The sequence below is a fragment of the Phalacrocorax aristotelis genome, chromosome 3 (assembly GCF_949628215.1).
Source record: "Phalacrocorax aristotelis chromosome 3, bGulAri2.1, whole genome shotgun sequence".
Taxonomy (NCBI): Eukaryota; Metazoa; Chordata; class Aves; order Suliformes; family Phalacrocoracidae; genus Phalacrocorax; species Phalacrocorax aristotelis.
The window spans coordinates 95,520,167-95,543,793 of NC_134278.1; the positions used below are offsets into that span (position 1 = coordinate 95,520,167).

General features: G+C 45.7%; 2 protein-coding genes across 2 annotated transcripts in view; both read left to right on the plus strand.

Moving 5' to 3' along the window:
- The first annotated feature begins 6 nt into the window (after nt 1-6).
- SMIM26 (small integral membrane protein 26) lies at nt 7-1,667 on the plus strand. Its single transcript, XM_075088609.1, has 2 exons — nt 7-192; nt 1,009-1,667. Exons 1-2 carry the CDS (start codon nt 48-50, stop codon nt 1,191-1,193), a joined length of 330 nt encoding a protein of 109 aa, XP_074944710.1. The 5' UTR covers nt 7-47; the 3' UTR covers nt 1,194-1,667.
- Nucleotides 1,668-2,690: 1,023 nt separating this feature from the next.
- Nucleotides 2,691-23,627, plus strand: part of DTD1 (D-aminoacyl-tRNA deacylase 1) — a 30,225-nt gene continuing 9,288 nt past the window's right edge. Inside the window, exons 1-4 of the mRNA XM_075088610.1 lie at nt 2,691-2,844; nt 5,506-5,596; nt 8,463-8,698; nt 17,963-18,060. Of these exons, the coding sequence (XP_074944711.1) occupies nt 2,802-2,844; nt 5,506-5,596; nt 8,463-8,698; nt 17,963-18,060 (468 nt within the window). The 5' untranslated portion in view covers nt 2,691-2,801. The remainder of the gene's footprint in view (nt 2,845-5,505; nt 5,597-8,462; nt 8,699-17,962; nt 18,061-23,627) is intronic.

Consider the following 23,627-nt stretch of genomic DNA (forward strand, 5'->3'; position numbering starts at 1 on the left):
TGACCAATAAGCGCGGGCGTTGTTGCGTGGGGAGGGTCAGGGGGACGATGCGGGTGTCGGTGGGGAGCGCGCGGGCGGCGTTGTGGAACACGCGGGCGGCGCTGCTGTACTCGCTGGGCGGCTGGACCGTGCTGGGGGCCATGATCCACTACCACTCCAGCATCGGCGGCGGCGAGGGCGGCGGCGGGCCCGGTACTGGCTAACGCGGCCGCGAGGGCGGGGTCACCTCGGCGGCGGGTGGGTGGGGCGGCCGGTGGCGGGGCTTGTCCGAGGGGGCGGGGGTTGGGCGCCCCCTGGAACCCGGCGCAAGAGTATGTGCTTTTATCCGATGACAAGAATAGGGTCTGGACCCTTTGCAACTTGCTGCTTTCATTTGCACTGTGGGAATGGTTAGAAGCTGCGCCAGGGCAGGTGTAAACTGAATATTAGGAAGCATTTCTTCACCGGGAGGGTGGTCAGACACTGGAACGGGCTTCCTAGAGAGGTGGTCGATGCCCCAAGGCTGTCAGTGCTTAAGAGGCATTTGGATAATGCCCTTAACATGCTTTAACTTTTGGTCAGCCCTGAAGTGATCAGGCAGTTCAGCTAGATGATGGCAGCATGTCTCTTCCAAATGCAATATTCTATTCTACTCTATTCGACTGTATTTTATTCTATTCTGTTAGCTGTCTGTGTTCCTCTTGCTGTTCCTCAGCAGTCTGCTGCTTATTAAGGTGTAGTAAGGTGGAACCAGCTGTACTGTGGATAACTTGGAAGCCAGTTGTTACTGCTGGTACTGTAGTACTCATAGTAGGCCAGTACCAGTCCAGCAACCTACCTTGCCCTAGTAAACCATTTTTTCTGTCTACACAGTCACCATATCTTTGCTGTCTATTTCTCAGAATTTGAGAAGAAGCAAAAAGAAGACTGAATGCCTGTGTGGATGCTGTTTTGCCATGATGAAGGGATAAAACCTTTTTATTGCTATGCTCTTTTTCTTTTCTCTCCCCTTACCCTCCTATTCCTTAGAGAATGAAAGCGGTCCTCAGGCAAACCAAGGAGCCCACCAGGAAGTATTCACTAGAGATACAGTTTTAGGAATACAAGTGACAACAGTAGTAACGTACAAGGATGTTCAACCACCTATTACTCGACTGCTCAGGCATGTGAAATCATTCTTTGATTCTAATGACAGCCCTCCGTCTGAAAATTGAGTAGCCTGGAAGCTCAGAACTTTGTGCTGGAGCTGGCTTGTCTGAGAAAGTCATCCTGGTGCCTGGCACCAGACCGTCGGTGGAAAACTTTCTCTTGCGTTGCTGAAATGACAGCTCCGTCTCTGACATAACTTCGCAGAACTCGCAAAGCGTCTGATCTGCTCGGATCACTGCTTTTCTTTGCATGTGTACTCAAATTATTAAATGCAGACTGGGTTTTGAGACGTTAATGAATCTCCTGCCTGGTGTCCCGTGTCTGTCGGTCTGACCAGGTGGCTGCTGCAGCTTTTTTGTGAAGTTGCGTTCCTAGCTGGCATGCAGGACGTACCCGGGTGATCTGCGATCCCCTCCTCAACTGATCAGCTCTGGAATGGGTACTTCAAGAATGATTAGTAAATGGGAAGGAATGTAGTTTAATCTTTGGGGTACGAGAGTTGTTAATTGTCCTTCAAATAAAAGCTTACAGAAGATGAATTACAAGTGCAGAAATATGCCTGTAAACTGAAAACTGACTAAGTTTTCTGCTCCAGGCCCTCCACTGGGCCCTTGTTTCTATAGGGGTTTTCCTGATCCGTATACATGCTGTCTCCCCTTGTGGTACTGTCCCCCAGCTGCTGTGGCTGCAGCTAACTTGCACTCTATAGGGTTTTCCCTAGTCCTTGTGGACATCACCTCCTTTCACAGGAAGCTGCTCCTGGCTGCTGTTTTCTATAGGTGTTTCCCTGAGCTTCTCTGGCTGCTGACCTTCATTGCTATAGGGGCTCCCTGCAGCCACCACTGCCACTTCTAGATGGTTTCCCCCAGCCCCTGCTTTCTACAGGGGTTTCCCCCAGTCCCTATAGGCACTGCCTCCCTTCAGAGGAAGCTGCCCCAGACCCTGCACAAGCAGCCCTTCCTTTCCGTAGGGGCTTCCTCCTGCCCCTGTAGATACCTCCCTGTTTCTATAGGAGCTGCCTGCTGTCTCTAGTCTTTTCCAGGACATCCCCCCCCGCCCTGCCACTGGACTCTGTAAGGTCTCCTCCCAGTCCTCACAGACACCACCTTGCTGTATAAAAAGCTGCCTCCAGCCCCTCTCCCACATACCCCAGCTTCTGTAGGGGCTTTTGTGCCACAACAGCCCCAGCCCATTCACCTACAGACCCACCTCCTGCAGTCCCTACAGCCACAACCTCCTTTTCCAGAAAGCTCTGCACCCCTGCCCGTGTCCCTGTAGGCATTCAATGGAGGACGTGGGTCCGGTTACCTGTATTTGTGCCTTTCTATAGGCGCACCCCGCCGAAAGACCCTATAGGCGCCAACTCTTTTCAGAGGAAGGGACACCCTCCACACGCAAACCATCTGCAAACACCTCGCCTGCCTTTACGCGCACCATCCCCGTTTCTACAGAGGTTTCCTACAGGGGAAGCCCCTGCGGGCACCGCCCGGGCCTACGGTCTGCTGTACGCGCTCCGCCGCCCCCATAGCGCTGCTGGCGGGGAGGCTGCGGCCGCACCTCCGGGCCGCCAGAGGGCGCTGTGAACGGCGCGGGCCGCGGGGAGCGGCCGCCGTTGCCTGGCGCCGCCGTCCCCCCCCCTCGGCGGCGGGCCTGCGCTGCGAGGCCGCGCCGCCATGAAGGCCATCGTCCAGCGGGTGGCCCAGGCCAGCGTCACAGGTCAGTGTGCCGCCGCCGGGACGGGGGACGGCTGCTGGGGCCGGGCCTCCCTTCCCCGCCTCGCTCCTCCGCCGTGGCCACGGGCCGTCCCCTCCGCGCCTCGCCTGCCTGTGCGTGGGCAGCACCGTCCCCGCGCTTTCCCCCACGGCTGACGTGCGTGAGCGGTCGTGTTACCCCCCCCCCCCCCCCCCAAACTCGTCGCCCCTCTACGGGGGCTCGGCGGGGTTCGGCTGGCTTCGCTCGTGGCGCCCGCAGCACCGGCCCAGCCGCCTACCCCCGCCGTTTGCGTGGGTCGGCGGTGCGAGGGGAGCTGCCTCCTTGCGCTGCCTGCGTGGGCGGCGGCCCGCGTGTAATCGCCTCCTCGGGCGGCTGGGCTGCCTGCGTGGGCGCTGCGGTCGCGGTCATCTTGCTTCACTTGCTCGTGTTGGCAGGGCTGTCCCGATGATCGCCGTGCCTTGTCCTGTGTGTGTTGGCAGGGCTCTCCCAGCTGCCTTGGAATCACGGAATCGTAGAATGATTAAGGTCGGAAAAGACCTCTAGGATCATCAAGTCCAACTGCCAACCCAACACCCCCAGGCCTCCTAAACCCTGTCCTGAACTGCCACATCTACGCGTTTTTTTGAACACTTCCAGGGATGGTGACTCCACCACTTCTCTGGGCAGCCTGTTCCAATGCCTGACCACTCTTTCAGTAAAGAAATTTCTCCTGATATTCAATCTAAACCTCCCCTTGTGCAGCTTGAGGTCATTTCCTCTTGTCCTATCACTAGTAACTTGGGAGGGGAGACCAATACCCACCTCGCTACAATCACCTTTCAGGTGATCTTGGATAACCTGTCTGAAGTCAGTGCTTAGGGGTGTCAGTGGAGCCATCCCAGCTGCCTCCTCGTGTGGCTCTCGCATTCTGGCACTGTGGTCCCGGTTGCCTCCGTGCGTTGCTTGTGTGCATCAGCGGTGCAGTTTTGATCACCTTCTCCCATGGCTTGAATTCATCAGCACTATAGTCAGAGCTGCCTCCATGCGTTGCGTCTGTGTGTTGGCAGTGCAGGTGCAGTCGCCTTGTTGCATGACTTGTGCGTTCTGCCGCTATGGTCATAGTCATCTCCTTTCATTGCCTGTATGTGTTGGCAGTACCATCCCAGTTGCCTTCTCCTATGGCTTGCATGCATTGGCACTACAATCGCAGCCACCTCCTTGCATTGCAGGCGTGTTGGCAGTGCAGCCTGACTCACCTTTTCTAGTTGCTTTCGTGTGTTGGCAACTCTGTCCCAGTTGCCGCTGTGCATTGCTTTCATGGGCCAAGGGAACCAGTGGTAGCCGTGGTGCTTGCTAAGCTGCCAGTAGGCATGGTGTGTCCTGATGGTATGTCCTTGCTGTTGGACCTTCTGTGTTCAAGATGCTGAAAATCCCCAGGAAGTTTGCACACGAGGCAGTAAGTGTGCCTGCTGTGGGGTGTAGGGGCAAGGTGGTGTGCGCAGGATAGCCTGACTGGTAAATAAAGAGCTTCTGCTTGCCTGTGGCTGGTCAGGAAGCATTGGAAGAGCATGCTTGTGAATAAGTAAGGAGCACAGCTTTTGTGCACAGTGGGTACTGCAGGTATGATAGTGGTCAGACCCTGTCAGCACTGGGATTGTGGCTAACTTATTGCCACATTTCTGGGTAGAATCTAAACTGCTGTTTCTGGCTGTTGAAGATTTTTGAGATGTCCCTCTGTGAGGGAGATAGTGCTGTGCTTAGCAGGAGGATAGGTTTCTGAGCTGGAGGGCTCATACCCAGGTTGGATGGAAAGGAAGAGGTTTTGGGAGGGGTTTTTCCCCTTGGTTTGCTTCTGCTCATTGGGAATAGTCCAGATCTGGCCACTGGTGCCCAGACACAAGCTTTCGACTTTTGTTGGGGGCCTGCTCTCCTTCTGTTTTACAAGGTGTTTGGGGCTTTTTTTCCCAGTTGCATAAGCCTGGATATAGTTTTAACAGCTGGGTAGCTGGTGCTTATCTCAAGTTTTAAGACCTCATTTAAATCTTATACAATCATCTCAGGCTCAACCATGTTAAGATAATTTAAATTAAGATAATTAATTAAGTTAAGATAATTTAAAACATTTCTTAGGAAAGCACAATGGATCTGTGACGGTTTGTATTTTATTGCAAAAGTCATTAGTAAGGTTGTCTTCCCAGCTAGGAGGGTAGAATTTGAAGGTTGTTAAAAGTCTTGTTTCAAAAAATCCATGAGGCCTGTATGAAGTAGAAATGACCTTCTTGCAACTAATGCAAAGCATGTAGGGAGCGGTGGGGCAGAGAAATTGAGTGCACTGGTTGATATCAGCCAGGTGGATAATTTTTGCAAGGATTGGAGAGAGCTCTGCCACCTGTCTGGTTAGCACTCCTGATCCAATTGAAGTAAAAAATCTTTATACAGTGTTTTTAAATGCTGGAGTAAGCATCTTGAGCTAGTCCCTCACAAATAAGTCATGACATTGGGAAGACTTTCGAAAGAGGGCTTCTGCGTGATCTTTACTTTCTAAGAAATTTAAGACAGAAGAAGGGTTTGGAATGATATTGTCTTTGGTGATTGTACAGTTGCCAGCTGAAATCACTAGCTACCTGAGTCATAAAACGAGACAGAGCATTTAGCCTTACTTTTCTTTTTCTCCTCCTTCCCCAGTGGGCGGTGAACAAATAAGTTCAATAGGACGAGGACTCTGTGTGCTGCTGGGCATTTCTTTGGAAGATACGCAAAGAGAGCTGGAGCACATGTAAGTCACATACATTTTTTTTCTCCGTGTACTCTTTTATCTGTGTGTTTCTGACACTGAATCAGTGATATCTATGCAGTAGCCAAACAAGTGGGGCAATCCTGTTGGGAAACTCAGATTTGCCTGTTAGTTCCTCTTCAGATTTTGCTGTGAATACAGGTTTCTTAGTTAGAGTTTTCTTTTTAAATTCCATTGAGAAAAATCTGTTTCCGATCCCTGTCTATGAGGTTTTTATCAAAAAGAGACTCAAACAGGAGGAATCAACATGTTGGGTTTTTTCTCATCTCTCTTTTTAAAATGTCTGTCTTTTTTACTGTACGAATATAGCCTGAAGGACTCCATCCTTCAAGGATGGGATGTATCAGAAACCTCAGACTCTCATTTAATCTTGCGGATGAAAAATTTTGTTCTTCCAAAAGGCTGGATAGTCCCGCCAGTTACTTTTCTGTAAAAGTGAATCAATTTTGGCAGCGTGGAGGTCTGGCTCTGGGCATCTGTTCCATGGCCACAAAATATTGTGATTTCTCAGGTAAACAAACACATGCAGGAGAGAGTTCTCCAGGGCTGCCTTCTGTGTCCTTCGGACTGCTCATTGTTCTAGGGCTGACCTCAATTCTTATGAAGGCAAAGAAGAAACAGGTAATAGAGCTAACTGATGTCAAAAACAGGAAAGGCTCAAGCAGTGAAGAGTGTGAAGAATGTGAGTGAGGGTGAAAACAACCCTTAGCAGATGTGCAAGAGAAAGTAGAGAGTGGGATGTGAACTAAAGGCCACCAAAGATCTCAAACGTGAAACTTGTAGAGAATTGCAGCAGAGCTGAAGGTGATTTTATGATTACATGCTCCATTGGCTTGCCTTATTGTTTGCTTCCTCAGTGTGTAACATTTGCTCTATTGTTTTTTCTCATTCCTGTTTTGGTGAATGTGAAAGATGTTTCTGAATATTGCAAGCGGGTAATTTGTAGCAACTGTGCTGTTAACACCAGGTTGTCTGGATGACTGAGGCAGGAAAGGCAGGAAGCCAGCTTCTGAAAAAAAGGAATGAAAGAAATCAGCTTAACCAGGCTCTTCAAGTCCTATTAAAAGAAACTTTAGTAATCCTGTAAATGAAACAACAAACATCTTTATCATTAAAACACAGCAATGATGATGATTTGAGCCTATGTGCTGAGGCCTTCCAAGGCTTTTAACCATCCACTTCATTCAGGACTCAATTCCATTTGTCTTTGGCAGGCACAGATTGGCAAGGATGGTTTTTGTGACTGCCTAGGGGAGGTTGGACTAGATGACCTTTAAAAGTCCCTTCCAACTATTCTATGATTCTATTCTATAAATATAATAAAGTCTCAGCTTTGTTTTATACTAACTGCCTCACCTCTGGTGCAGCGTAAAATGTCTGGCTGATGGCTGCAATTGAAATGCTTTGCACTTTATATACTCCTTTGTTTATAGATGCTGCAGATTTGTAGAAGCTAAAAGAAGAAACCAAAGACAGGAGTGTGGCATGCATGCAGTCTTGTTATCAGTCAAAGTCCATCCATAGACTGGGTTGCAAACCTGCCTGCTGCTTTTCAGGATTCATTTGTGAAAGTCTCTTTGTGCTCTTTGACTATTCAAACCGGTTAGCTTCCCCTGACAAATACAAAAATCAGCCTTAATACGAATACAAACAAGTCCCGGTCACCACTTTGCTGCCACCTGCAGTTCTGCACTGTTCCTTGCCTTTCTCCTCTCATCCGTGGCCAGCAGGTCAAGGGAGGTGATTCTGCCCCTCTACTCCGCTCTGGTGAGACCCCACCTGGAGTGCTGCGTCCAGCTCTGGAGCCCTCAGCACAAGGACATGGAAATGTTGGAGTGGGTCCAGAGGAGGGCCACAAAAATCAGCAGACGGCTGGAGCACCTCTCCTATGAGGACAGGCTGAGGGAGTTGGGGTTGTTCAGCCTGGAGAAGAGAAGGCTCCAGGGAGACCTTATTGTGGCCTTTCAGTACCTGAAGGGGCCTACAAGAAAGATGGGGACAGACTTTTTAGTAGGGCCTGTAGGGACAGGACAAGGGGTAGCGGTTTTAAACTGAAAGAGGGTAGATTCAGACTAGATATAAGGAAGAAATTTGTTAGGATGAGGGTGATGAAACACTGGAGCAGGTTGCCCAGAGAGGTGGTAAATGCCCCATCCCTGGGAACATTCAACATCAGGTTGGACAGGGCTCTGAGTGACCTGATCTAGTTAAAGATGTCCCTGCTCACTGCAAGGGAGGTTGGACTAGATGACTTTTTAAGGTCCCTTCCAACCCAAACCATTCTGTGATTCTATGATCCTGATGAAAAAGTCCTGTCCTCATCTGGCTTTCAGGGCCAGGTTTGGAAAGAGTGCTAGGAGGTGGCAAAGCTGGAGGGATGGGTGTGAATCGTGTTTGGAAACAACCATAGTTTAGGATGATCTAATTTCTTACTGAGTGTTATTTCCCAGTGTGGTGGGAGGATTAAAAATTCCCAAAGCTATTCACATGTTAAGTAATGTTGTGACACATAAAATCAGATAGTAAGGAGTAAGCTTTCTTACTTCCTGTGCCATCTGTATGTCACCCTGTAACTTGCAGTTATCCTGTCCTGGTCTGCTGCTCTGTAAAATGATGATGTTAATTAATGGTCTGACAGTGTTACGTGTAAAGGCTTTCTTGGTTATGGCTCTGCCTAATGTGACAAGTTTCCATGGTTTAGGAAGGCAGGGACAAGGAGATATCTTGTTACATGGAGGCGGAATGAATATGCATCTGCCTTCCCTTTTATCTCATCCTGTGGAGGCATTAACTTGTACCTGTTATTCCTGCATTGGACAATTTAGGAATTATCCTTTTGTCCTCCTAGGGTTCGAAAGATCTTGAACTTGCGAGTATTTGAAGATGAAAGTGGGAAGCACTGGTCCAAAAGCGTGATGGATAAACAGTATGAAGTCTTGTGTGTGAGCCAATTTACTCTCCAGTGCATCCTGAAAGGAAACAAGCCTGACTACCACATGGCAATGCCCACAGAGCAGGCAGAGTGTTTTTACAACAACTTCCTAGAGCAGCTAAGAAAAGCCTACAAACCAGAGCTCATTAAAGGTAAGGGCAAAAGGTTGGTAAGGTCCGTGATGTGACCAGTGGACCTTGTTTGTATATGCTCTTCCCTGATCATTGCTTTCTTTATTCTGTGATTTTCTGTCTGTGTTGCAAAGGAGCTGTCTTTCCACGGCAGTAGATGAGGGGGCGTTACAGTATTTTCACTAGCAGCCCATCAGGGTGATCACTCCCGTCTTCCTCTAGCCAAGCCGTTTCCTGGCATTCCTCTGGAGTAGTTTGATATGTAGATGTTCTTGTATTGTTATTGGCTGTACAATGTGAGCAATGACCCTGAGAACATAACTCAGAGAGGCTGCAGCCATGAGAACAAGCTCGGGAGTCAGGCTCCCTCAAAGGCTGGGTGTTTTGTGCTGTGTAGCTAGATTAACCCAGGAGGAGCACTTTTTCCAAGGCATATGTGGTTAGTCAGGCTCAAAGGCATCACCAGTGTGTGATGGACAGCATAGCTCCATCTGTCACTTTAATTTTACATTCTGTTAAATGTTAATGATGACAGTGGTAGGTGTAATGTGCTACTTGAGAACAGCATTTGATTTAGACTATCTTTTCTCAACTCTATGCCATGTAAGCAACAGTTTTCTCTTTACCAGAAAATGCCTGGCTTCCCTTTGTGTTTGTGCTCTGTCTGACCATAATCTTTTCAGTTTGCTTTTCTGTTTACTTTCTGGCTGTTTTCATATTTGGACTTGAATTTCTGGTACACTTGCCCAGAAGACAAGTGTCTAGAAAAGACTGTTTCTTAAATGGAGGCTATTAATAGACCAAAGTAGAAAAAACAGAGATCATGATAATGGTCAACCTTACTTCCCTTATGAGGAAGAAGAAAGGGGAAAAAAAGCAGAAAATGGGTAGCTGAGGAAGGGTTTAGAGGTTAATCTGTCTATTGACTGTAGATGAAAGATAATTGTCCCAGGTACCCGTATCATGAAGCGCTTTCCAAAGATGTGCAGTGAAATGCACACATAAAATGTCCATCTTGTGTCAGCTTCCCAGTAGCTTGAAATATTCTTCCGATCAACATCCATTGATGATCTGGAATGCACTTCTGATACCCTTTCCACGTATCCGTTTTGGTCTGTAACGTAGAAGACTTCTGTTCTAATGAATTTGGAGTATGTGCCTTTTGAATCTTTATCTTTGTTGAGTTATGACTAAGTTAGAACCCGTTCCTGTGCCTCTGAAACTGATAACAGAACTTCCTGGCAAGTCAATGAGAATAACATTTGCTCTAGTAAGATTTGACTGAGTTGGACCCGTATGACTAGGTAAACTAAAAGCAAGTATGGACTTGCTTCTTTCGCTTAAATGAGGAGCAGAAAAAATCTCTGTATATCCACATCTTTGTCCTTGGACTTTGGAAAATGCTCTGTTTCTGAAATACTTTCAATCAGTTTATATTTTGACAGCAGTTTTTTGAACTTCTCTTTTCAGCGGGTAAGTGTTATGCACCTGAAATAAATAGTGACTGCTGTGAAGTGCCCGTATTTTGGTGCTCATTTGCCAATGCTTCCAGCAAAAAACCCTTTCTCTTCTGCATATTTTTTTTCATGCTGAAAGCATAGATTTAGAAACCCAAGAGTGGCTGCCCGTGCTATTGTGTCAGATAACGCATGCGTTTGAAACTGCTGGCAGCACGGGAACCACCTGTTAGTTTATCATTTTGCTTTCTTTTTAGGCTGGGCCAGCCTGCATTGTGCTGCATCCAAATCTAATAGACTCTTACATTTGAAGTTTCTGTTGTGCCAGTTGCTTTGCCAGTGGTCTTTTGTTTATTTGTTTGTTTGTTTTATCTATTTATTTTTGTGAATGCAAAGTTTCTGAAGCTTGGTGGTTTCATGGATGCCCGCTAAGTCCTGTGGTTACATCGACAGTTTACGGTTTCCCTGAGCTGAGGTGAATTAGAATACAGAGCCTTTATACACTGGCAGGCTGTGTGTGAGCAGGACTGCTTGAGTGTGAGTACAACTTTGTGAAGCTGTAATACTTGGGCTGTGATTTAATGTGGCATGCAAACATACTGAATTCTGCCCGGTAAAAGTCCTACAGAAATGAGAACCTGCCCTGCTGGGGATGGGGGGGGAGGTGTCCCATGTGCTACTGTGTTACAAAAGGCGATGGGAGGACCCTGGGAAGGAGGGCTCATAAATGAGCTGCTGTGCTATTAAATTAGGCTTTGTGTATCAGCATGAGGCTCTACCTTCTATCTTCCAAATCTGTACTCATGTATTTGCCCTGCATATACGCATACACACACACAGTTGTAGTTATTGGGAGATGAGAGTTTGATTCTCTGCATTGCTGTGGGTGCCCTTCCCTTTGGTCTTACAAATTGCTTAATGCATTTTAGAAGAATCATTTAATCATTTAAAGTGGAATTTGTGTACCTGAGTCAAAGACAGATCAATAGATGTATTGCCAGATGGCTTAAGAGCCTTGTGTTTTCTAGTCCTTATGTTTTTTTCAGTAGACTACTTTGGCTGTTTGAAGTTGAGCTACTACATGTGCGACTGTTGTAGGTGCTGGGCAAGCAGCTCCTCTGTCTGACGTCTGTTCTATCTGGAGCTTGCCAGCTAGGAGCTCCGAGTTGTCAGTGCTCCCCAAAGAGAAGCACAAGCCATTCTTCACACTCGGAGCAGGGGGACGTTTGACAAACAAAATCTTGGAGAAGGCTCAGAGCCATGGTTCCTAGTTTCACACATATGTCTTCAGACTGCAGATGGACACCCATGTCTGGGAAAGAGAAGGCTGCATCAGAAATCCTTGCTTGTCTTGCTTCAGTGCTTTCTTGTTGTGAAATTCGTTCCTGAACACCTCACTCCACTCTGAGGACTCTGTTGCACAAGCTAATATCCAAAAACTGGGCCTACCAAGGCTTATCCTTGTGTGTCAGGGCCTTCACTCTCTGTCTTGAATGTGGTTTCAGTCTTCTGAGGCAGTAAGAATTAGCACGGCAAAGAGTGTGAAATATCTCACTCCCTTAACAGCAGTATCTGTGTAAATATAAGAGGACTGTTTCACATGTAGGAGTTTAATTCAGATTAAGGTTTGGTGAAAGATGAAAGCAGAATTATTCTCTCTGATTAGTTCCCTTTGTGAGTGTTGTCACTTTGGAATGCATGCTCTTATCTGGAGCAGGAATACCTGCATGGGGTTAATTAGGATTAACCTTCCAAATAGAGAAGCTTAGAAGTAACTTCTGAATAAAACCAGCGTGAAGTTTCTAGGTCATAAGGCTTGAGAGTTATCAAAAAAATATTCTGACAGTAAATTATATCTCATTTTTCAAGTCTTTACATCTCAGATGTGGCTTTTCGGTCCCACCTTGATAAAGATCATCTTTGCCTCTGAAGAGGGCGTGCATGCCAGGTTCTAAGGGAAAAGGAGTTCGAAGAGATGGGTGTCCAGCAGAACAAACTTGTCACTTTAATTATACTTGTAGGATCCTATTTTATTGCAGAGGATGTTGCAAGGAGGTGTCTTGATCAGTCAGGAAGTCGTAAAGTGGGGGAAGGTACTTACTACATTGAAAAGCATTGTGGTATAAAAAGCAGGAAAAGAAATAGTATTTAAGGGTAAGTTGCTAGTGTCTCCCGTAAACAGTACAGGGTCATGTGATAAATTTACCCAAAGCTGCTGAGGTAACAAGCAACATCCAAGGAGGATGGTTTTTTTCCCCTCCTTTCCTTCTGACTGAAAAAGGAAAGTCAATCCAGACAGACTCTTGGGACAGAGAAATGGAAGAGATGATGTCTTCAGATTCCTTACAGTCCTGTGCTGAAGAGGGATTTGTCTGCGTCAAAGTTTCATAAGTTTCATTCGAGGGCAGAACAATCAACTCCTTTGCAATCTATCTGCCCCAGCACCGCAGAGGTGATGTGTTCCACCAGTGTGCTCTTAGGTGAATGCAAAATGCAGTGGTACCACAGCTGTCAGTCTGTGTTAGGGAAGTCAGGCTCGTCTCTCTTTTTACCTCTTCAGGAAACCACAACACAAGTGAAGAATGCCTTTTTCTGAAAGGTTATATGAATTGCCATAAACTGAAACTACAGTAGGCACTGGGGAAAGGGAAGGAAGGCAGGAACATCTTTTTAAGGCAGGCAGTCAACAGGGGGAGGGAGATTCTGCTGAAGAAGCGTCTCTTCCTAAGGGGGAAATAGGCATTGATTTAAGAAGAAGTTGTGAAACTGGATTTTAGCTTTCCCTTGTTTTTTTCAGGCAAGACCAGACCCTGAAGCTGCATAGAAAAAAGCTGTGTTACAGTGAGAGCAGTTCTTGAAATGAAGTGTGAGGACCAACGGACTGCTAGAACCCTTTGGTTTTGTTTTATCAGGGAGCTGCCAGCATAAAAACCCAGAAGCATCCCATGAGGAAAGCACATACTGTGCAGGGACCAGGATCCCTGAAACTGTAGGACACATCAATTTGTGGTAAGGGAGGGTGGCCAGCTGCTTCCGACAGCAACATCACCTTTGCAATATGTTTGAAAGCTTGAAGATGAGGGTGTGCGGTGGTCCACAAGACATTTTGCATTAAGACCAGTAAAGGGATGTTGGAATGTGTGAAGAAATTCTCCCTCATTTGGCTTTTTAAATCCTTTGAGAGAATGAAGTTGCTGAGACTGAAACCTGCACTGCCTTTCATATTGTGGTGGTTGCAGGGTGCTGAGACCCTTGCTGTCTTTGAGAGGAAGGTCTGGAAGAGAGAGGCTATAGAGGAGGGCAGCATTAACAGGCATTTCTGTTTTAAGTACTGTTTCCATTAGCTCTAAATTTTAAACATTCTGAGCTGTGGTTCACCTTGACCTGGGGTGACCTTAGGTCAAAAGACTAGAAGTTTATGTACGAGGAGAATGGGAGGGAGCTGTTTTAGAAAGATGCCGCTTGTCAGTAGTTCTGATGCCGAAACAATATAGAAAGTGCTTGTGACATGGAAGTACTTTGAGTGTTCTGGTAAAGGTGGGGGGTTATCAGCCCTTGAAAAAAGGGGCCTGTGAAGTTTACTTATTTTTTAGGTCCTTACATGTATGGGAAATGCAAAAAGCAGTCCTTTTCTGTGAGCAAAGCACAGCAGAGGGATGATAGAATCATTAAGGTTGGAAAAGACCTCTAAGATCATGAAGTCCAAAGTCCATGATGTGATGTGTAGAGAGATATTTGAAAAGTTATGTTCCCACTAATAAAGTTTAAGATGGTATTTTTTTTAAAGAAAGATGTGTTAGTTTTGACTGGTTTATGTGATCAGCACATAGATACATCTCTTTCCATATATGCTGTAAATATAACAAAAACCCTTCTAGGAGCAGCAGCTCAAATGGTGTCTGCTTGATCTTCCTAAAGAAGCAATATACTTTGTAAGCAGGTCAGTAGATCCTTCCCTCATTGTCTGCATGAAGGTATAGTCTCTTGTTTTATTGTGCTTGTCAGATGCAGAAACCATCTGTTTCTGTGCAGGAAACAATTCTGTGAGATTCCTGTGCTGTTGTCGGTATTTGTCCTCTAAGAGACTCTTGCACATGATAGCTAGACCTCAGGTGTTCGGGTACAGCTAACCAAGAGCAAGCATTCTTCAAGCTCTTATTTCTCAGCTGAGAGTCATTTATAGGCATCTCTGAAAATGTGTGCCTGCATGGTTCACCAGTGAAACCACAAGCTGCATGTTTAGGGAAAAACTACCTGGGTTTTCACTGCAGGTTCTCATCTATCATGGGTGGCAAAGGGTTTGACAATTGTGCTGGAAAATTATAATCGCTATTTCTTTGATTGCTGATGTGTTTTCTCACAGGGTCCCATTCCATGTTCCAGGCTCCTGCAAATTTATAAAATGAGAACAGATCTTACTGATTTTTTTTTTCACTTGCTTTGTAATACCTCTGTAAATTTTCTGTTATTTTCTGTTATTATTTAGTAAAGCTCTTCTTTTTCTCTTGTGCACCATTAGCTATCATTCAGAACACACTGGTGCTTTCCTGAAATACCGAAGCTTCATGGTATCTCTATTTAACTGATTTACCCAATTAAGTCAGCTGTGCCTTTTTAAAGCAATGACTGTTGATGTGCCAGTAACTTGTGATGTGCCATTCTTTGATGCTACCACAGCCTCAGTTGCCCCCTCCCGCCAGAGGGTACTGACCATACAGCGGAGTTGTCGGATGAGATGATGTTTTCACTCCTGCTGTAGCAGTTCCTCTTAGGTTATTTGATGCAAAACTGGTCTGCACACGGACAAAGGAGCACAGAGGCAGGCAGGGGTACCCAAATTCTGGGCTCAAAGGATCACAAATGCTGTCCAGGCCCCTCCCAGGGCTGTCCTGGAGGACCCTCAGTCCCATAGTCCAGGTGTGATGCCCATCCTGGGGAGTCAATGGGAGTGGGTCTAGGAGTGCCTTACAGGCTGAAGAGGGGGGTCACTCCCTGGAGATACAGGACACATGCAGGAGGAGAGCGTTTCAGGGTTGCACAAGACTTCTGGGATGTTTAGGTGAGGAAGCAGAGGCAGGGAAAGGGGTGGATCTAGGTGATTTCAGCAGGAACCAGCATGAGAAAATAAAGGGATATGGGTATAAAAAGGGCCAGCCACATGCAAGCAATGACTGGTCAGTATGCTCGTGGTCGTGCCCTGATCAGCACAGTCGGCCATGTCTTCTTACTAAAGTCCATTTCTGACTGTTTTCCTGGGTGAGGGATCCACTGTTTTGTGTGCATGTGTGTGAATGGGGGTCTGAGTGCAGCAACTGGAGCGAGACCATGGGCCCGAGGCTCGTGTCTGTGAGTGAGTGTGAGTGTGCAAATACACAGCAGGATGAGCTGGCGAGGAGCTGCGGTGGCCAGAGCTGAGTCTGGGTGTGTGGCTCTGAGGGTGAGACCACAGGAGGAACTGGCTTCTGGAGGGACTAGAGGAGTCCTGGCCAGCTGCTGGAGAGACTGGGGTCTCTATAGATGAGACCTCTGTGTGTGCATGTGTCTCTAAGGGTAAGACGTGGTGGTAGCCAGCAAACTGCCAGAGAGCTGGGGGGAGGTGTGTGTGTTTGTGCATGTGTGTGGGGGGGTCTCAGGGACTTGTATTCCCAGGTGCCCGCATCTGGGGAGGCCAAGTAACATGGGCAGCTACTGGGCAGACTGCTGGAGACGTTCACATGGTACATATGTGCATATTTCCCACTAATGGATCTTCATCCTGATCAGCCAGTGAGAGGTTCAAGGTGAGGCTGTAGGTCCTGTTTGTGTTTGTGGGAGTGCTGAGTATATCTGTGTTGGTATTTGCGCAGCTGGCTCTGTGTGTGTACATACATGTGTGTGTGTGTGTAGCATACATGTGTTTATGTGTGTGTGCCTACTGGGAATACGTGCTCAGCCTTGCTACTGTTTGGACCTTGGGGTGTGCGGCTGTGGCAGCCATGCCTGTTTCAGGTTTCTAGATTCAGCACCCGTAACATTTCTCAGCCCACATGAAACATTGAAGAAGGTTGATTTGATCAAAGGAGCCTCTAGAGATGGAGAGCTAGGACACTGGGCATGTGTCCTCTGTAGGGCAGAAAACATCTGAGGACCGTGGCTGGTAAAATTTTGGAACTTTCTCTTCAGTAAATCACATTACTTTTCATAGAAATGCTTCCTCGAATTATGATCTTGCCCCCTTAACATTGGTGTTCCTGTTGCAGTGACTTTTCAGTGATTAGTCCAGGAACCTGTTCCTTGGGAACGCTGGGCCATTTCCAGCAGACTTCTGTGCAGTGCTGTTGTTTTTGGCTTTGCCAGAGCTTTTATCTCTAGCTCATGGGGTGGCTTATGGCATACAGCTTTTAGAAGAGCAGTTGGCCAGTAGATCTGTTGTGATATGGCCCATATGTGTTGGGACGGGCCTGAACATGCCTTTTCTTTTTCCTTTTTCTTTTAACCAAATCCCTGACTTCTGTCTGACTTGCAGGATGCAACAGAGAAAAACTGAAAACTCTTGCAGAGCTATTTGTCCCCATTAACACGTTTGTGAAGAATCAGGACAGCTTGGTTTGACCTCTGTTCAGTCAGGGACATGACATGTTACCATGGAAAGTTGCTGTGTAGCTATACAAAGTCTCATGTAAATATTCCCAGTGGGTGGTTGCTCCACTGAAGTTTAAGCCTATGGCTTTCAACAAGTTCTTGCTCAGGGTCTGAAGTGGTACTGGAAGCGGTTTTGGTTGTGTTGCTGAGCAGGCTCCAGGCCTGCCTTCCCAGTAATTGGGACTGTTCCAGTCTTGGGATAGCTGCTGCAGTACAGCTTTTTCTCTTCCATGCGTTTGTATTGGTATGGTAGCATCTATTCTTGCTGCTCTCCCTACAGGAAGGTCTAGAAAGGCTACTCCGGTGTACAGGACAGGAGAAGAGAATATGTGGGAGTGAGCAGTCAAGTAGGCTCAGCCCAGGGTGAGTTTGAGGAGTAGAAATCTGGACTGGAAAAAATGGAGCAAGGGAGTTTCCACAAAGAAAAATGATTTGTGAGGAGAAGACAGCATACAAAGGGGTGGCTTTTGTAGACTATACAGCATAAAAATATCAGGGGTCTGTTGTGATGGAAACTTCTCAAATGCTTACCACAAATGTGGTTTGTGCCTCAGCTGGTGTGCTAATAAATGCCATTGATGACAAATGACATAGACATTTGTGGTTTCAGAAGTGTAGTCCTGTGAAGTAGGCAGGGTTGAAGGAATAGAGACTGTCTTTTTTTTTCCTGCCCTTTTTGCCAAACTCTGTCAAAGAACAACTAAGTTGCAAACAGGAATGTAGAAGTTGCTGTAGAAGATTGGGACTGAGTTGCACACTAATGTCCTCTGCTCCAGAGTATTTAATGTCAAATGCTTCAGAGTAGTCTTCAGGTCTTTTTATCTTTTGCTTGTATATAAGATTTATTCAAAACATCAACTGGTTAGCTGGACTGGTTCCCTAGGTTTAGCTGTTACATCCTTTAAAATTTCATCTCCTGCTTGTGAGAACTATCCTGCCTATCCTGAACAGCGATCACCTTGGTAATCTGTAGACTTGGTTTGTTTTGTGGACATTTCTGTACTTAGCTGCATATTTATCATCTCTGAATGTCAGACCACATAGCTGAGTGCACATGGACTGTTTTTTTCCTTAGTAGCTTTCTGCAGTTTGTTAGTTGGCTGTCTTTTTATGTATTTTTTTTTCTTTTTAGTAGTACATTTGGTAAAGATTTTGGTATGTTATCCTTCCAAGAGCCCTCACCACTTCTTGTCTGTTCCCTTCACAGATGGGAAATTCGGTGCCTACATGCAGGTACACATCCAGAATGATGGTCCTGTAACAATAGAATTGGAGTCCCCGGCTGCCACTGTTGACCCTAAACAGGTAAGTGAGCCAGAAGGTCTGTCTGGAAAGGATGGATGTATAGGCTGTGCCGCCTCTGCAGATTCGTAGCATTCTTGTTATGAAGGAGTGTAGCTTTCCTTAGGCATGAGGACCTTGTTCGTCCAGTGCAGCCTCTGAAAAGTTAAATAATTGCATTGTTTTCTTCAGTTCCCTGACCTTTTGATAGCTGCCTGCTGTCCTGGTAAAAGTCGTGCATGTGTAATGCAAAACAGCTTTTTTACAGTTTATTCTTCCTCATCATTAAAGCTTGTGTTTAATCATGACTCATTAACTATGCTTTTAATGTGTCTGGACCCCTCTCTTTTGTTTAGTTAAGTTTCTTGACATATAGGGGCTTTTGCATGGGGGTGGCTGGATGGAACTGGAGAGCTGTCTCTTGGTCAGAAGCAAGAGAACAGCAAATTTAAGTCCTGAGCTGAAAACCAAATGCAGTGGTGAGGTTTTCTTATCCTTTAAACACAACAGTGACCAACTTTTCAAGACTGAAAGAGAAGAGGGAGGGATTGTTATTACCAGCTTTGCTTCAGCAAGGCCACACTAACCCTATTTGTGTAACACTTCACTTTGTTAAAATTGTTATTGCAGCTTATAAGAAGGGCATGAGGGAAGAACCAGGAAACTACAGACCTGTTAATCTAACCTCAGTACCTGGAATAATTACAGAGAAGATTATTCTAGGTGCTGCTGAAAGGCATTTAAAGGACAAAGCAATCATCAGACACAGTCAACATGGGTTCATGAAGGGAAAGTCCTGTCTAACTCATTTGATATCCTACTACAATAAGGTCACCTGCCTAGTGGATGAAGGGAAAGCAGTGGATCTAGTTTTTCTGGATTTTAGTAAGGCGTTTGAAACTGTCCCTCACAGCATCCTTCTGGACAAGTTGTCCAACTATGGGATGAGTAAGCTGATGGTGCACTGGGTGAAGGACTGGCTGAAGACCAGAGTTAAGGAAGTTGTAGTGAATTGGGCTGGGGACCAGTCACCAGCAGTGTTCCTCGGGGTTCAATTCTAGGGTCAGTTCTGTTCAATGTATTCTTCAACGGTCTGGATGCAGGGGTTGAATGCACCATTAGCAAGTTTGCTGATGATGCCAAACTGGGAGGTGCTGTTGATTCTTTGAGGGATAAGAGGCCTTGCAGAGGGATCTGGATAAATTGGAGCACTGGGCAATCGTCAATGGTGTGAAATTTAACATGAACAAATCTGGATTCTGCACCTGGGATGAACTAACGCTGGACACAAGTATAGACTGGGAGAGGAGTGGCTGGAGGGCAGCCCTGCAGAAGGGGATTTGTGGGTGCTGCCTGGCAGCAGGCTTAATGTGAGTCAGCAGCATGCCTTGGCAGCCAAGAGGGCAAACCACATCCTGGGGTGCATCACACACAGCATAACCAGCCATCAAAAGAGCTTATTATCCTACTGTATTTAGCATTGATGTGGCCTCACCTTGAGTACCGTGTGCAGTTCTGGGCCCCGCAATTTCAGAATGATGTGAAGGTACTTGAATGTGTCCAGAGGAGGGCAACAAAAGCTGGTGAAAGGGCTGGAAGGAATGTTCTGTGAGGAGTGGCTAAGGACTTTGGGCTTGTCTAGTTTGGAGAAAAGGAGGCTGAGGGGCGACCTCATGGCTCTCTACAGCTTCCTGAGGAGGGGAAGTGGAGAGGGAGGTGCTGAGCTCTTCTCCCTGGGATCTAGTGATAGAATGTGGGGGAATGGTTCAAAGCTGGGTCAGGGGAAGTTCAGACTTGACATAAGGAGACATTTCTTTACCAAGAGGGTGGTCAGACACTGGAACAGGCTTCCTAGAGGGGTGATTGGTGCCCCAGGCCTGTCAGTGTTTAAGGGGTATTTGGACAATGCCCTTGATAACAGGCTTTAACTCTTGGTCAGCCCTGAAGTGGTCAAGCAGTTGGACTAGATAATTTTTGTAGGTTCTTTCCAACTAGAACTATTCTGTTCTGTTCTGTTCTGTCTTTCTAGCTGCAGTTTGTCCCATCTACAGTGATCCTACCAAATTACCTGACCAGTTGACCAGCAAGATAAAATCACTTTGCTGATCAGGTCTGTCACTGAGTTTCCATCTGACCATCACTCTTCTGAATTAAAAATACATTTGTGTTTTTCAGCCAGCCATGTACGTTTGTACCTGTCCTTTTGAAGACTGCTTATAGGTTCTGTGATAACTGCAGTGCAACTGGTGGCTGCAATTGGTGGGAATTACACATCTCCTGGGAATCCTGCATATCTCAAAATATCATACTAAAGGCATTTGGAGCCTACTGGGAAAAAAGTGTGGGAAAGCCTAAAGAAGCATTTCTTGTTGCCTTAAATAGCTAAGGTATCTTGGTTTGGAGTTGGTTTTGATTTTCCTCCAAATTCTGTTCTGTATCATTTGGGGATGTTTTAGCCCCTGGAAGAATTGCATCTGGTCCTGTTCTTTCTTTCTGTACCATCACAGCTTTAGCACAAAGAGTTCTCAGCCCAAATTGTGCATAATTAGCAGCAGCAGCTCTATCCTTGGAGTGAGGAATGATTGTAGAGGTAAGCACTCACATCCATACTTGGAGGAATTGAGCTGCTGCCTGATTTGTCTGGGAAATAGAATCTTCAGAGAACTGCATAGCAGAGAAACAGAGTGCTTAGATGTTCCTTTGGACTGTTCATCAGCCGTCAAGGGAGTTACAGCCCACTGTTTCCAGGTGCCATGTTTATGGCATAGACTTGCTAAGGCTGAGGTTTAGTTGTGGTACTTGTGGCAGAATTGACTCTATACTTTTGCCACTCCACCTCTTTGTGAAATAGGAAAAGACATGTTCCCGCCATGCCACCAAGCAACATTTACTATAAAAATTCTCCATGCTCTTGCATGGCTCTGTCTCAGGTGCAGGTGGCCGTATCCCTTCTATAGCAGCGTTTATTGTAGCCTGCAGCTGAGGGCATTAGTGGCAGGATGGATGGCAGCATTTTGTTCTGCTGCCTGTGACAATGAGATGGAGCCCCATGGTGTCTTGGTCTCCAGGGCAAAGCTGGTGACCAGTCTTTTTTGCTCAAGCAGTCTAGTGGGAATCATTAGTGTAAGGGTAGGTGGATCACTGAAGGAGGCACAGTGCAGTTTCTGACTGAAATGGAGAGCACTGAGAGAGCTTTTACCCCTGGTGTTACACACATGGGTGTAAAATAACCCAAGAGCAATCACCAGGGCACGCTGGATTTTGCAAGTTACCACCTCTTTCCTGGGCAACATTGGCTTGTTTAAGAGTTTTGCCCTCACAGTTGCCTGCTTCTCCCATCTGACAACATCTTCTGGTGGCCATAACATGGGCTAAAGACTGGGAAGTATGCTGGTTTTCAGACTTTGTCTGGCATGAATTCCCTGATTAATGTGAATGATTCTGCTTCAGTCTTGCCTGCTGATTGCCTTCCTTTCCTTTAACCTCATTCTTCATCAGCGAAGATGAGGCTTCTTGTGCAGGATGTGCTTAGAGCACTGTCATTTATCCGAAGGTAAGGTTACACCAGGTATCTTCTTACTGAGTCTGTGTCTGGACCCTATGAAAAGGAGGACAGGCAGAGTCGTTTTCTGTGCTGAGTGGGTTCTGGACAGTCCTTATACAAGAATAAGAGTAATGTAAGTTTGCTTACCTTCCTTCTGCAAGGTGTTGTCCACACACATTTCATGAGCCACCCTCAGTTCCAGCTCGTTGCAAGTCCTGATGTGGGGGATTCTTTTTTGTCACAGAAATGGATGAGCTCTTACAGTGGCACAGACACCAATAAAGCAATGCAGCCATGTGTGCTTTGGATGAACAAAGAATTTAATCTATGCCACATTTCAAAAAATCCCATTTACTTGAAAACTGGCAGCTGTTTTAACTGTTACTGAGTTCTTTTCCGGCTCATATCAGGACCTTAACACACACTGTTGGAAGCACTCCTGTTTCTGGCACTCTTAAGCATCCTTTCCTGATATTATTCGACACGTGTGCCATCATCTACTACCCATCATAGAAGAAGTGGGATGAGGAGGAACTAATTTAAATTTGTCATTCTCTTCTCCCTTTCCTGCCTGTTGCATCATACCATCTGTTGATTTGCTTGTAGCATGGGAACTAAGGGTTAGAGATGGTGTGGTTTTTATCTTTTTGCTTTCTGCTTTAGCAAGAAGAGGTAAATAAACCGTCCTTCAGTGTTTAGTGTGATGTTAATGGAAAGAGATCAGACAAATAATTGCTGGTGAATAGCTCCTTTATGTCATTGGATGTGACAGTGAAATACCTCTTTTTTTTTTTTTTTTGAGTGGTTTTCTGTGGTTGTAAGTGGTAGTCTGATCTTTATAATTCCTTAGCAATGTAATAAGTAAAAATGCATTTGGATTAATTAATCAATATTCCTTGTACTAGAGGGGTATAAATAAATCACATACAGAACTAATAAAAAAATTAATTAAAAAAAAGTCCTTCTCATACAACAAATATATATGTGAGTGTGTATATATATAAAACATATATGCATATATATATATATATATATAAAAAAGAATGTCCCAGCTGTTCGTGAAACCCGAACAGGGAAGCTACTACAGTTCAATTTGTTGGGTACTGTTCCATTCTGTTGTCATTTGATTTAATAGTAAGCAAATGAATGGAAAGTAGGAAGTAAATCATAAGACTCTTACACCAACAGTAGTTAGTTAGGGCCTTTTCTGTGACTTGTGATTGTTTTGGTATTTGGACATGTGAATGGAATAATAGAAAAAGAAAAAATAGCTGGCATTTAATTGAACTCTTAAAGCACCCTTTTGGTAAGTCTGATGTACAAGAAAGTTTGCTTGAAAGGCAACATAAAGCCACAGATTATAAACTGGGTAAGAAACATGAGAACAAAAATGCATAAAATTGGAGACAGTCAATGTATGCATGCAGTGATCCTGTTCTGAATTCAATAATAGGGATTACATTTCCTACATAGTCTTTGAGAGTGAGGGTAGGTCCAGTATTGCTCTTCACTCTTGGCTATGATGCAGGAAGCAAAAGGATTTTTCCTAGTGTTCTAGTAAAATCACAAGCATTGTACTTTCCAGCTTTAACTGGTGAAGCAATTTTGATAATTCCTTTTGAATTTACGTGCATCCAATTGGATAATTACAGAGGTCAGTGCTAAGAGTGCAGCAAATTTCTGTGCTGTCTTGATGAAGCTTGTTGTGATTGTTGCTCAGATTAGGTTAGCTATGCCCAGAATGCTTTGTACGCTTATATCCTGTTTTGCGGAAGGTTAGAAAGAGGTACTTTGTATTTTTTCACAGGAATTTTTAGCTGGTAGAAGTAGCCAGACAGAAGTGGAGCAAGAGGAGGTTTTAGAGGGTGCCTGGGGAGGTGACATGGTGACAACTCAAAAAAAGTCCCTTGAACTTTGAAAGCATTATGGATAATTATGGAATTCAGAATGGAAATATTCTGTGCATTTTTATTTCTTCTGCTAGGGGAAGTGGCATAGCATTTTCAGTGTTCAATGCATATATTCTAATTAGATGCTGAGCTGATCC